This window comes from Paracoccidioides lutzii, assembly GCF_000150705.2.
Source record: "Paracoccidioides lutzii Pb01 unplaced genomic scaffold supercont2.18, whole genome shotgun sequence".
NCBI classification, from domain to species: Eukaryota; Fungi; Ascomycota; class Eurotiomycetes; order Onygenales; family Ajellomycetaceae; genus Paracoccidioides; species Paracoccidioides lutzii.
Window position 1 is genome coordinate 492929 of NW_015440964.1, and position 13293 is coordinate 506221.

The 13293-nt window shown below is 45.4% G+C and overlaps 6 protein-coding genes across 6 annotated transcripts; 2 read left to right on the forward strand and 4 right to left on the reverse strand.

The window, feature by feature from the left end:
- Positions 1-52: 52 nt before the first annotated feature.
- On the forward strand, positions 53-2194 carry PAAG_06450 (hypothetical protein; the record flags this gene model as incomplete). Its single annotated transcript, XM_015845894.1, has 4 exons — positions 53-502; positions 628-740; positions 797-1205; positions 1280-2194. The coding sequence occupies 4 exons, from the start codon at positions 53-55 to the stop codon at positions 2192-2194; spliced, it is 1887 nt and encodes a 628-aa protein (XP_015700120.1).
- A 350-nt stretch (positions 2195-2544) lies between these two features.
- On the reverse strand, positions 2545-2856 carry PAAG_12232 (hypothetical protein; the record flags this gene model as incomplete). The annotated part of the gene is made up of 1 exon (XM_015847747.1): positions 2545-2856. One exon carries the CDS (start codon positions 2854-2856, stop codon positions 2545-2547), a length of 312 nt encoding a protein of 103 aa, XP_015702659.1.
- Positions 2857-3598: 742 nt separating this feature from the next.
- Positions 3599-4240, forward strand: PAAG_06451 (hypothetical protein; the record flags this gene model as incomplete). The annotated part of the gene is made up of 1 exon (XM_002791666.1): positions 3599-4240. One exon carries the CDS (start codon positions 3599-3601, stop codon positions 4238-4240), a length of 642 nt encoding a protein of 213 aa, XP_002791712.1.
- A 3370-nt stretch (positions 4241-7610) lies between these two features.
- On the reverse strand, positions 7611-8344 carry PAAG_06453 (hypothetical protein; the record flags this gene model as incomplete). Its single annotated transcript, XM_015845895.1, has 2 exons — positions 7611-7710; positions 8175-8344. 2 exons carry the CDS (start codon positions 8342-8344, stop codon positions 7611-7613), a joined length of 270 nt encoding a protein of 89 aa, XP_015700121.1.
- Positions 8345-9048: 704 nt separating this feature from the next.
- PAAG_06454 (hypothetical protein) lies at positions 9049-9607 on the reverse strand (the record flags this gene model as incomplete). The annotated part of the gene is made up of 2 exons (XM_015845896.1): positions 9049-9200; positions 9322-9607. 2 exons carry the CDS (start codon positions 9605-9607, stop codon positions 9049-9051), a joined length of 438 nt encoding a protein of 145 aa, XP_015700122.1.
- Positions 9608-10504: 897 nt separating this feature from the next.
- Positions 10505-12156, reverse strand: PAAG_06455 (C2H2 transcription factor (RfeC); the record flags this gene model as incomplete). Its single annotated transcript, XM_002791670.2, has 2 exons — positions 10505-11289; positions 11409-12156. The coding sequence occupies 2 exons, from the start codon at positions 12154-12156 to the stop codon at positions 10505-10507; spliced, it is 1533 nt and encodes a 510-aa protein (XP_002791716.2).
- Positions 12157-13293: the final 1137 nt, after the last annotated feature.

Genomic DNA, 13293 nt, shown 5'->3' on the forward strand with positions numbered 1-13293 from the left:
TGATTTCTTTCCTCGGCAGGTTCTCTTAACCTCACTTCAGAGCTATACAACTATGGCAGACAAGGAACGACCTCTAAAAAGGCGTAAAGGTTCCCATGGAACATCGGAGGTGGTCTATGATACCCCCTCAGGAGGCTCTAGCGTATTGGTGTCTCTAAACAGATCAATCACCCCCCCTATACGATCCCCTCCAAAACAGTCGTACTCGTCTAATTCAAAGATAGCACGGCAAGAGTCTCCTGTTATGCCAAACGGTATTCCGTCTCCAATCCAACTCACCCGTGTCCGTGATTTCCCTGCATCGTCAGAGAACAACACGGATACAGTCAAGCTGCGTGACATCCTTGGGGATCCTCTCATCAAGGAATGCTGGCAGTTCAATTATATTTTTGACATCGATTATCTGATGAGCCAGTTTGATCAAGACGTGCGAGACTTGGTCAAAGTTAAAATCATACATGGTTCTTGGAAAAGGGAGTCTCCTAATCGAATTCATATCGATGTTAGTAGACCTTGCATTTTTTTTTTTTTTTCCCCAACACAATTGCGGTGCAGCTTCATTCAATATTGGGCGGTATAGACGATACAGTCAATTCAAGTTCCCGGAAAACTAACTTGTGTATGTAGGAGGGCTGCCGTCGATATCCCAACGTTGAACCAATGGTCGCCTATATGCCAGAGGCCTTTGGTACGCATCATTCTAAAATGATGATCATTATCAAACATGATGACCAAGCACAGTATGTATCTTTATTCTACAAAAAGTTCTCAACCTCAATGCTGAGAATTACCACAGAATTGTTATTCATACGGCGAACATGATTGCAGGGGATTGGGCGAATATGTGTCAAGCAGTTTGGCGATCCCCGATGCTCCCCATGTTATCTAATAAGCAAAGAGAGCATCCTTCCGCCACTCCAAACGACGTTGGGACCGGAAGTCGGTTTAAGAGGGATCTGTTGGCCTACCTTGAGACATATGGCCATAACAAGACTGGTGCATTAATCGAACAACTGGAAAAATACGATTTTAGTGCCATTCGAGCGGCGCTGATAGCCAGTGTTCCCTCGAGGCAGACAATTGACGAACTAGATTCGAAAAGACACACGCTGTGGGGTTGGCCTGCGTTGAAAGACACAATACGGCAAATTCCCTTTAGTAAGGGGACGAAGAGTACTGAGAAGAAACCCCAAATAGTTATCCAGGTAGGCGGGATTGCCCTTTACCAAGAACTGAAAGCCATACTTTTGTGAGATTATTTATTTACAGGAACCACAAGATCTCTTCAGTGGCGACGTTAGGACAGACAGACAAGTGGCTGAAGGAAACGCTCTTCAACTCCCTCTCACCACCATCAGCCCGATCCTCGGAGTTATTTAAAACAGAGTCAAATTCCCCGGCAAATTTCTCAATCATATTTCCTACTCCAGATGAAATCCGCCGATCATTGAATGGTTACATGTCTGGCGGATCAATTCATATGAAACTCCAAAGTGCTGCTCAACAAAAGCAACTTCAGTACCTACGACCATACTTATGTCGCTGGGCAGGTGACGCCAACGATGATGGTGGTGTAAAATCCGCAGGAGGTCCCGCCACATCTAAACGAAAACGTCTCGAAGGCAACGATGTCAGCGAGTCCGTACAAGATTGCGCTGCCCTAAAGAAAGAGCATCGGCCAATTCGAGAAGCCGGACGTCGCAGAGCAGCGCCACACATAAAAACATATGTCCGGTTCTCAGACACAGACATGACCACTATCGACTGGGCAATGGTGACTTCTGCAAATCTATCTCTGCAAGCATGGGGCGCAGCGGCGAATGCAAAAAAAGAGATTCGGATATGCAGCTATGAAATAGGCGTGCTAGTCTGGCCAGATTTATTTGTTGACGAGGAGATAGATGATAGTGATGAACCTCTGACGAAGGGGAAGGGCAAGGATAACAGTAGGAGGGAAATAAGCGGGAATAAGAACACAAAAGACGTGAAAACCGCAGTGATGGTGCCTTGTTTTAAGAGAGACATGCCTGAAGCAGCGGAGAACGCAGCTCGTTCGTCTGATACAACGTTGGTAGGGTTCCGCATGCCATACGACCTTCCTCTCCACTCATACACTGCAAAAGACCAGCCGTGGTGCGCTACGGCTACTTACAGTGAGCCCGACTGGTTAGGTCAGACGTGGGAAGTAGAATAACTAGAATAGCTAATAGCGAAAAAGTTGGCTCGATGCAAGCCCACATCCATTTGTGAATGCGTCTTAACAACTACGCTGATATGGACAAGCCCGTGTCTGTTCTCTGGCTTTTTCTTTCGCGCGCCTACGAATAAATCCGCGCTGCTTTGGATTTTCAGTTAATTAAACTCTGTTGCCAGATACTTCTGGCTCCCTTCTGAGTTGCGTCTTTGCCCATTGATGAGTTGCCAAACATTAGATTCTCAAGGGCTCAAGGGCGCAAGGGCGCATTGGTGATGCATTTCACGTCCAACCTAAAACTAACTAGTTATTTAGTTATCCTCTGCTTCCACTTATTTGTAAACACTCAATCACATCAAGTCCTTAGCAGACACGCGACACAACAGACGAAGATCGGAAAATATATATATTCGCAGTCGACCATAATTCCGTCGAACATCGAGTTCTCGAGCAAACAAAACCACCCTGGGTTGGCAGGCAACTTGGGCTGCTGTGGGGTTTCCGCGGACACCTCGTTCCTCTTCGTTCCCGTCCGCCCACCCGATCCGCTCCGAGACCGAGAGTGTCCGGCTCCGAGTTCTTCCCGCGCCGACATCTTCGTTGCCATCCCATGGATTTGACCGTCTTCCCCGCAGACCATCACGCCCAATAACCATCGACATAAATGACCGTTTCGTCGGCCTTCACTGCCTGGCCCTGCGTCCCCTTCCAGCTGGCGAAGTGCTGAAAGAACCCCGTAGGAGCCTCAGACCACACCTGAGGAAAAAGCCATCCTGGACGGAGACACACAGCTGAACCAACCCCTCCAGCCACTCCAAACCCCTCCAACCCCCTCCATTTCGGGTCAACAATTCTATCTATCCTCTACAATACGTTTGGTATTACCCGGGCGGTTTGAAGGGCATCCGTCCCTCGCCTACCTCGAGGAGATCACGCGTTGGCTACCGATATCGAACCCACTCTCAGGCAATCTCAACCTCATACTTTATTAGACACTTCGAAAAGTTTGCCCTCATATCCCTTATCGGAAGAAACCCCGAGGACGAAAAAAACAGGGTGGCTAAACAGGATAAACACTGTACAGATATCTTGGCGGTCCTTTTTTCCACCCTTTTTAGGTGTTGGGTGTTGGGAGCTTGAGACGAACATAACCCCGGTTAAGCATGTCATACACGTTGCATCGCACCCAAATGATGACATATCGTTGATATCTTCGCCATCCCCGTCGATTCTGCGGCGAGAACTCTTCTTGCTTTAACTCTAGCAATTGTCCGATGCCTGCGGCATCGAAGATAGAATAATAAAAGAGCATTCGGGCAACATCAGCCTCGAGCCTCTTTGTCACTCAACACACAACGGTCTCTTAACCATCACAACGTTGACGACGTCGGCGACGTTGACACCATGTCTACCAACCGCCCTTTTCTTGCCAATTTTTTGGCAGCCTTTCGGGCTCAATCTGCCTACAAATCAACCAAGCCTCCCTCTCCAGGTCCTTCCACGAATCCTCTTTCACAATCCCACGTTACATCCGCAGCGAATTCACCATCCACGTCCTCGAACACACGAACCGTAACTACGAAAACGGTATCTCCATCCAGCTCTGCAGCAGGCTGCACTGGCCACACATCGGCAAGCCCCCCACCCCAATCTACGACTGCAGCCGTTCAAGCAGCAGCAGCGGCGGCAGCAGCGGCATCGGGCCAATTGCATTCTCACCATCCTCACCGCCACCACGCACCAACCCACAGCACCTCTACATCGTCTCGCGCCCAATCGCATTCCCGTTCCGGTCCTTCCCCTAGCACTACTCCAACATCTGCCGGTCCACTACCCATACCCATACCATCTTCACATCACAGGCACCGTCGGGGAAGCGACAGCAGCAGCGGGAGCGGAGGCTTCCGGGATGCTCTAACCTCGGAAAAATGGTATGTAGGTGGACGGACAGCTGCTGGGGAAGAGCGTTTTTACCCTCTCGGCTTAGTGACAAAGGGAGGGCGACATCTGGGGAGAGTTGGAAGCGCAGATCAGCTCAGTCTTTAGAAAGAAAGCGTTAAGTAAGGTGGAATAGCGATGATCATGTATGTGTGTGTCTGGTCTGAAATTACCGGTTTTCTACGACCACCAGGTGTTTTGACTCCGTCCTGCAGTCGACGAGTGAGTGATATGGTACTCTTTTCGTCTCAAGATCTAAGTTTCCATCGAAGTCTCCGCTCTTAAAAGGGTCCATTTTTGGGGCTTCCAGCAGATGGAGGTGCATTGCAGGACTGAGAAACACACATTCAAATGTTAATAATATGTGATCAGTGGGGAGGGGTCGCAGCTCCCCTGGAGTCCCGACATAGACCATGTGGGAAGCTTTGCAATGCATATGAGACAGGGAAGATGTCCCTATTTATGATCGACGAGAGACCACATGTGCCTGTCCACCACCTTCTTATCCCTTAAGCAGGGATCACGTTTTTCTTTTGATATTTATATCTAATGTTTTGTGGAATATGACTCATGAAAGACAAGTTCATTTTCATGCACATATCTTGTTGGATGTGACAGTTAGTTTCTGCTCCCTCTCCTTTCATTTTCGTCTTTCATTTTCAGCTTTTCTTAAAACCATCTTTCTGTTAATCTCCTCTTTTTTTCTTCATTTCTCTTTTCCGCCATCATCATAAAAGATAAAAAGGAGCGTACAGTACATATTTCCTCAATCATGTAACCTATCATAACTTTGTTTTTCTAATAAGCATTGGTTAAAAAGAGACGTAAATTGCAATCAGATACAAGCAATGACAACTATACATTATTGATGAATGAGATAATAATAGCAATTATAAGCAGAGAAAAAGATCAAGATGCTCCCCCTATATCTCCGGTATGGGAGGAGTGAGCGCCCCTGATTTTTAAATAGTAGGCTGGATATGAAGGGTGAGAAATGTGATTAAGTGAGAAGATAAAAGATGTATAACCCTTAAGGTTGAACTCAAGTTTTGTAAGCGGAAGCAAATTCTGAGGGACTTCGAGGCTTTTCTGACTCTTTTCTTCTGGAGATCTTCCAAGGTCTTGCTCAAATAATGCAAAAAAAAAAAAAAAAAAAAAAAAAAAAAAAAAAAAAACTTAGATCTGTTTGTTTATCCATCTATGCTATTGAAAAGAAGATACCATTCTACTCCTCTGAGGAATAATACAGCTAGCGACCTTATCTATCAGGCTAAATACAAGGTAACAACTCCCCTGGAGGCTTATATTTTCTTAAAAAGGACGAGAAAGGGGGATGTAATTCTATTGAAATCAGAACGGAGATAAAATGGAAACATATTTTTAGATAATCTATACTACATGCACGTCTGCTACTACCCTCTCTGTCTCATCCCTTCTCACTGATCGTTCGACACACCCGTGCGTGTGGGTATATAAAGCCAACTGAAAAAGGGCAAGGTAAAAAAGCGTAGCCCAACGTCTAAAGGGTTTTAACGAGATAGTTCAGAAGGGCTGCTCATTTTTAATTCAATTGATTTCAGAATTAGATATTATGTTTTGCAAATAAATATATAATGGAGAAGGGTGCAAGGAGGATGAACTAACGTTATCTTCAGGAGGGATGCTTCGTTCCCAGTGTCCACCAATGATGGGGATATTCATCAAGATATCCTTTCGGACACGGGGGACCTCGCCAAAGAAGAAAACAGCGAAAATAGCGGTGGAAACACCGAAGGCGGAGGCAATTGCACCACTAATTTGAACAATAAAAGGTGAGTGATGTTGCCAAACTCAGATACCAATGTATAAATTGACAAAAGGTCCGCAAGCAGGTCGAGAACGCATGTTCTCAGGATTCGATCATAATACCGAATAAGCTATAATAGGAATATGAAGGAACAGAGAACTTACTATCGGGAAGCGGTTTTTAGAGGAAGGTTGCCAATGTGAGGTTGTACCTTTGCTCTATATGAGATATCGAGGTTAGCGTATGTTAGTTGGAAGGTCGGGTTGAATCAATGTGCAATATAAAAAAGACCAATGGAATGCCCTCCAATACACAGTCAACGCGGAGAACATTGGTCCCTCTCTCGCTCTTTTATCATAACACCATCGATTCGCAACTCCTCAACCTCCATTATGCCACTGTCGGAAAAGCGCAGGGTTCCCTTCTCTTCCCTCTTTACCAACGAATCATTCGATAATGCTTGTATTCACCCGTTCCCTTGGATATCTATCCACGAGGTTCGACTCCTGCCATTAATCAATCTCGATATTTTCAGGCTCACGAATAGTCCATTCGAATTCTCTCATGTCCAAGATACCTCTCTGAAACCCCGAAGTCTCGCAATTATTCAAATCCCCTAGAAAAGAAGCCGAAAGGAGAGAAAGGTATCATCCTTACCTAGACGCAAAGGCAGATGCAGCGGCCCAGCGAGCTGGGGTGGGGGATACCTATTGCCGAAAGGAACACACATGTTAGAAAAAAAAAATTCCTTAGTTTACATGGCAAAGAAGAGTAGAAGCACCAAATAACGAAGAAAAGAACAAAAAACATTAAATGTCCGCCAACAGGACACCGAGAAACAAAAATAGACAATTCCAGTTTCCAATCCCAGATATCGGACTTGGGGTTTAATGCAATGACGATCATGACGACAGCAACAGAATGAGATTCCAGCACACAACTCCTTTTGCGGTGCCAAATTGAAACCGGTCGCCCGCTGCCTCAATGGCACCCCGGAATTGGCAATGGTCGAATTTACAGAACGCCAAAAAGTAGCTTGCTACCATCGTTCGCTTTGCATTCCGTTGTATTTTTCCATCATCATCATCGTCATCATCGATTCACAATCCCATATTCAACCATGAACGCGACCGCAACCACCAAGCCTGTAGGCGGACCCCCCCCCCTCCCTTCCTCCCATTCCCAGCTCCGCAGATCGATTGATTCAGAGCCCCTTCTGTTTGCTATCTTGTCTCAGTGTGAAGACAACAAATGCCCTGATCCACAATAGCAATTCCACCAGCCATCCCGATCTCACAATCGTCCATATTAAAATAAACTTGAAAAACGTCGAACCGTTGCTAGGCCTAAAACGGGACAATTATGAAAAGACAGAACGTACCATTGTGGAAAATATATCAATTCACCAACCTAGAAGAGAGAAATAAATAGAAAGGAAAACCGTAATTGAGGTGAAAGAGAGAATTGGGGGGTGGGAATAAATTGCTTTTAATGATGTCGTCGTTGCGGGACCGCGAGAAAGCGCTGCATCACGTGATAGTTTTCGTGTTCCGGGAAAACTTCTGTCCGGCGTGAAATATCCGAAAGCACAGACGGCGGGTGTGTTCTTTATACAAGATGCACGCACATTCATTAATTTAACGAGCTCGCTAATTGCCTCTCTCTATCACTAGTTAACACAACAATCCATAATTAATCCTGGAAATATACAGAAATATGATGCACAATCCTGTCTTCACCCTCCTTCGAACATACGGACAGAATCTTTTTGGATTTGTATTTTTTAAATTCACTTTTATTATATACAGATGGTATATATACATATACCTAGGTAAGGTACACATATCTATGTACGCACACATATAAGTATTCCGCTCCCTTTATCAATTTTGTAAAAAATAAAAAATATAAAAAAAAATAACAAAAAAAAACTTTGCACAAGAAGCAGCAAAATGTAAAGCAGAAAATAGAACCGTAAGGGTGAGACCGGGGGGGGGTGGTTCTATTCTTTCGTCGTCAACCTTGACGAGTAATCAACAAAAAGTACAAGTGGAAAGGAACCAAACAGACGAAGAAGCAGAGCAATTCAAAAGTATGATGAACTCATACAAAATGCATCTGGAAATTAGCGCAAAAAGGCAAAAACACGAAGTGAGCGGAGCGGAATAGGAAGCAGAACAATGAAATGGCAAAGGTCAAAAGAACACCATCTTCGCCACAATAAATGAAAACAGAAAAACAACAACCTTTCCTCACACCCGGTCCCATTTTAAACCTCCTATTTTTTCCCCCATCGTTTTCGGTTCTATTTTCCTATCCTGCACCCCAGGATCTATGTCGCCTGCATCCTTTCCTTTTTTGCCTTGTGGCTGCATCGTTTCCAGCGTTGATTCTGCTTCCCCATTTCCTAGATCCCCGCTTTCCATACTCTATTCTGGAGTCTAATTTGCTGTCGTTGTAATTGTCGCTGCCGTTGTAGCCGTCATCGTAAGTGGAGCTGGAAGTGAGATATTGCATTCCATTCCATGGAAATCTATCTTTTTCGATTGCGCAATCTCGAAGTGGGGTATTTTTTGGGAGGAAACATGTCAACAACGAAATAGGAACTAAGAAGGAACAAAAACAAAAATGCGAGATGCAGGACTATGAATGGAAATATATATATACGTGACAAAACCAGAACAATTTTAATGAAGCAATAAAACAAGTACCAATCTAGAACAATGCAAAAGCTGAACAGAGCCCGCCGAACCCCGCCAAACCACCATCCAGGAATGGAAAGGAAAAAAGGGTGGAAAATAGAAAGGAAGAAAATATAGAAGAAAAAAAAAAATGATAACTGGAAACCTTTATGGAAATGGAGATCTTGTACATATGAAGAATATGCAGGTTAAGACAGCCGTAACAACGTGAGAAAATCCAGCGTGGTAGCCTTTTCGCAACAATACGAAAAAAAATATGACAAATGAAAACGGATAAATAGAGAGGAGAGTCAAATAAAATAAGCAGAATCAAAGGCTTTCCGGATAAAAATGGTGAACTTATATATATATATATATAATATTGAATAATCGTGAAAATCAAACAAGGAAAAACAATAATAACATGCTCCGACCCCAATCTATAAATGCTAGTATGCTTTGTCCGATTTGCCTGGAAGGAAGATGCCTGTGATGGTTTTGTTCATTCGCACCCGCGCCCAGCGCGCTTGTCGTAATTTTAGTTTCTTTTGGACCGATGCCTCGATGACAGGAAAGGGAAATGGGAAAAGCGTAGCTTGTACTTGTCACGAAAAAAGTTTTTTGAGTGGCCATATGTGCAATTTGTGCCAGGAACGAGGAACATGGAACGTGGGAGAAATGAATATATCGACATGAAACCAAGGAATGGGAAGAAATGGTACTATAGAATGGAGACCGAAACCCTTCAGTTAAGATTTTCTTCTTTTTGGCCATAATTTGCCCGATATCAATTTCATCGACCGTGTGACGAAATGGGTGCCATCGTATATTCGTGTTGCTAGAGACCAAATAAGCCCAGCGGCGCGCAAATTTGAAGATCGGCTTAGAACCGTGGGTGAAATCAACTGCGTAGCCTTCGTGCTGTTGTCCGAAAGTCCGAAATAGCAACTTCACGGTAGATGCCAACGCGCCAACCAGACGATGGGGAGATGGGTATTGCAACGCCATGACGGGATTCCAAAAGCGTTTCCACTTTTGGGAAGCTTGGTGAGTATATTTGAATATTTTCGGCGTGCGCAGATTGGTGGGATGATGCAACGCAGGATGGATACACGGGACTAGCGTGCCCAAATAGCTTGTTTGCTGTTGGTGATAGTGTCATCTTTGGAAGCGCAGCCAGGACAGGAAAGTGACTGATAAACGGCATTGGTGACTAATCCACTAGAAATGCGATGGACATTGGAAGTGAAAACAACGATGGCTTGGGTAGAAGGACCTCCTGTTTCCCACGCAACATCATCACACGATACCGGGAATTTGATCTCATGAGAATTCCAAATGGTCAGTGGTCGAAGACGTGGCATCCGCTGGATAGAAGGAAACGAGACCATATCTCATTTCCTACACCATCCGGACATGCCAAACGTCCCGCCGCATGGTTGAAGGGTTAACTACTAAGCAAAAAATAAGAAGGGATTCGGGGCGCGAAAGGCTGTAATAAACGAAAGCGACGAATGATGCGAGATAGTAAAGCCATATTGGAGCTTGCTGCGGCGCGGTTTATCCAGATCACCATGGCAGACGAGGACACAGGCAGTGTTAGGCATGAATATATAGCAGCACATGGCAAGAATTAAGAATCATCGTCCGCATCTAAACAATTAAAATTGGCGATATTCAAGTAGGGCCAATGGCCTTGATAAATAGTAAGGAGATCGAGAAAAATCTGTCATGTTATCGGCCGTCCAGCAATCCCTTAGCTATGAGGTACTACCGCGTAACATTATTGTCGAGCAGGTTGAACGGTTCCTGTAAATCCAATTAGGAAGTAAATGTCAATGAGGCTGTCCATTTTAGTGTGCAGCTGGTTGTCCTGTGACATGTTAAACATTCCAGAAGAGAGGTTTAGGGGTTAGACGCACCGTCACCGCCCAAGCTGGTTGATGCCAAATAAAGTCCATTCAAGCCTCCCTCAGCCTGTCCACTCGTTACTGTCGGGTAAAACTTGCGATCAGGCTCCACTTGAGAATGCATTGTCTCCGGGCCAGGTGCTACTGAAGATTGGAACATTGGCTGCATATACCCATCATGAGTGCCGGCCTGGAACATCGAAGTCCAGTCGATATCACCAGACTGACCGTGATTTGGTCCAGTTTGCGTGCTAGGACGTCTATTATCTGGCATGTTGGCAGCTTTGGCATCGATGGGAGGGAGATCAACGTTGGACTGGCCAGTTGTGTCAGCTCCAGACTGCGAGAGATACGAACTCTGTTTGGGTTCAGCCATCCAGGAAGCTCTCTGATGCATCTGGTTTTGGGTGTATCCATGATCAACATGACCACGGTTCATCCCGCTAACAGGCTGCATCGGATAACCAGGAGGCCGCTGATCCGTGTACCCAGGGTTGTGGCCAGAGGCCATCGAAACCCCGTTCACGTGCCCTTCCCCAAACGGTGTTCCGACAATGCCATTAGAAGTCGGGACGGAGCTACTGACTTCTCCTGAAACAGGTTTAGGGACAATACCCGCAGCCTGAGCTTTCTTCAGATGAGCGTGGGGATGTGACAAGTGGCTAACGCCCGTGGGATTGCCCCGACGCAACGAGCATTTTTGAAAGTGACGTTTCAAAATATCGCTTCGGGAAAATGTATCTTTGCAAAGAACACACATATATGGGCGATCACCGGTATCTATAGAATGAAAGCGGTTAAAACCAGGTTTGATAAGTGTCAAATATCAACAGGAAAGAAGATGAAAATGTTCTTTCCCCTCATTTGGACAAGCGAATATGTAGTCATAATCCACTTACGCCTCAGTAGATGTCGTTTAAGATGCTTTGCATGCAGATACGTCTTATTGCAGTGCGGGCAAGGGAATTTGCCATCTGCGTCCTTGGCAGGGATAGCGGCTTTTCCGGTACCATTTGCCCCGTTAGTAATGGCAGCTGCGCGACCTGGGACACTCGGAAGTATCCCTCTCCGGCCTTGGGAACCAACGACCTGGATACGTGGGGGATCCTTTGGAACGAAAGCTGTGGAAGTATTAGGTAAGCCTGGTGAATTTGCAACCAAGGGTCCTTTAGTTTCTGCATTGCTGGACGCACCCGACGGCAGAGCACCACCATATTCTGTTCTTCTATCCCGAGGAGGGGCAGGCGCAATGAGTTGGGGATAAGCCTGCGATGTAGTTGAAGGAGGTATCAGGGCATGCGGGTGGTATTGCTGTTGGTTGTGGTGGTGGGTTAAGAAAGAGGATGACGGAAGACTGTTGACTGTACTATGGGGCTGCATTGGGGCGGAAGATGCAGCGTACACGTCGCTGGCGGAGCTGGGCGGATACCTGGACATATCATGCCTGAACGGCTGTCCTAGATAGTTGGGATGAACAGGAGAATGGCTCTGATGATGTTGGAGCGGGGGCAAAGTATGCGGCTGGGCCATAGAATAGTGTGGCTGCATCTGATACTGATGAAGATTGGACAGAGGGGGGGGTCCCTGAGGAGGAATGTTTCCAGAAGTGGGCCTCGAGACTTGGGCTCTGATATGATTTGGATCCATAATGAAGCAAGGAAATAGAGGAAAAATTCGAACCGGTACTGTGTAGGATCGTCGAAACCATCGATTGTGGGATTTTCAAAAGGCTCCAGGGACGGGTTTAAAAGAAAAATAAGATAAAAGTAAAAAATAAATAAATAAATAAATAATAAATAAATAAAGCTCAGCCGGAGGTAGGTAGTTGGGCAGGTTGAAGGGAATAAAAAAATCTATAAATCGTCAAGTTAGCCATGAATATCCCCACCAATGCAAAGACAGATGTCAATGCCAACGCCACGCCCATGAAATTTGTTTCTTTGTTCTCAAATTGACTGATGCACACGCACATCCACAGGGCCAAAAACGTTGCTGCATAACGGCCGTGGATGTGGCAACGAAGGATGGTACTAACCAGAAAAAACGAACGGAAATAATTCGCGAATTTGTCGCGATTAGAATAACCTTGAGTTGTGGTGATTCCGGACGGCGAAGGTGGCTGTCTGGCCAAAACAGAGTTTTAAATCAACGCGGTTTTGTAGATCTTCACAAAATTATGGAGGAGAGCAAAGTGAATAATAGAGTGAGAGTGGATTGAGGAGGTGTGGTCAATGGATGCGATGGTTGACAGTGAGGGGTGGTGATAAGCAACTAGGTTCCACCTTAGGGACGGATATGAAGTGGAGGCCGAAGATTTTGAGCACCGACGTGGACAAGGGAGCGGAATGGGAAAGTCGAGAAATGGATATTATGGGATTTTATGCTGTATCCCACAGGATCCACCGGGAAAACAACGGGAGGGATGCAATGAAAGTATAGTCTGCAGAGATGAGTAAGGATAGACTCGAGACTCGAAAACGCAGTAGATTGCGAGGGGGGTTAATTGAGAGAGAGATAGCGAGTGAGTGAATATATATATATGTGTGTGTGTGTTTATATATATATATGTGTGTGTGTGTTTATATATATATATGTGTGTGTGTGTTTATATGTATGTGTGTGTGTGTGTGTGGGTGTGTGTGTGTGTGTGTGTGTGTTTGTGTGTGTGTTTGTGTGTGTGTATGTTTGTATGTGTGTTTATGTGTTGGGAGAGAGGGTGAGAAGAGTGAGTGAGAGTGTGTGAGAGAAAAAAAGAAGAATAACCGGTAGGGAGCTGGAAAAGAA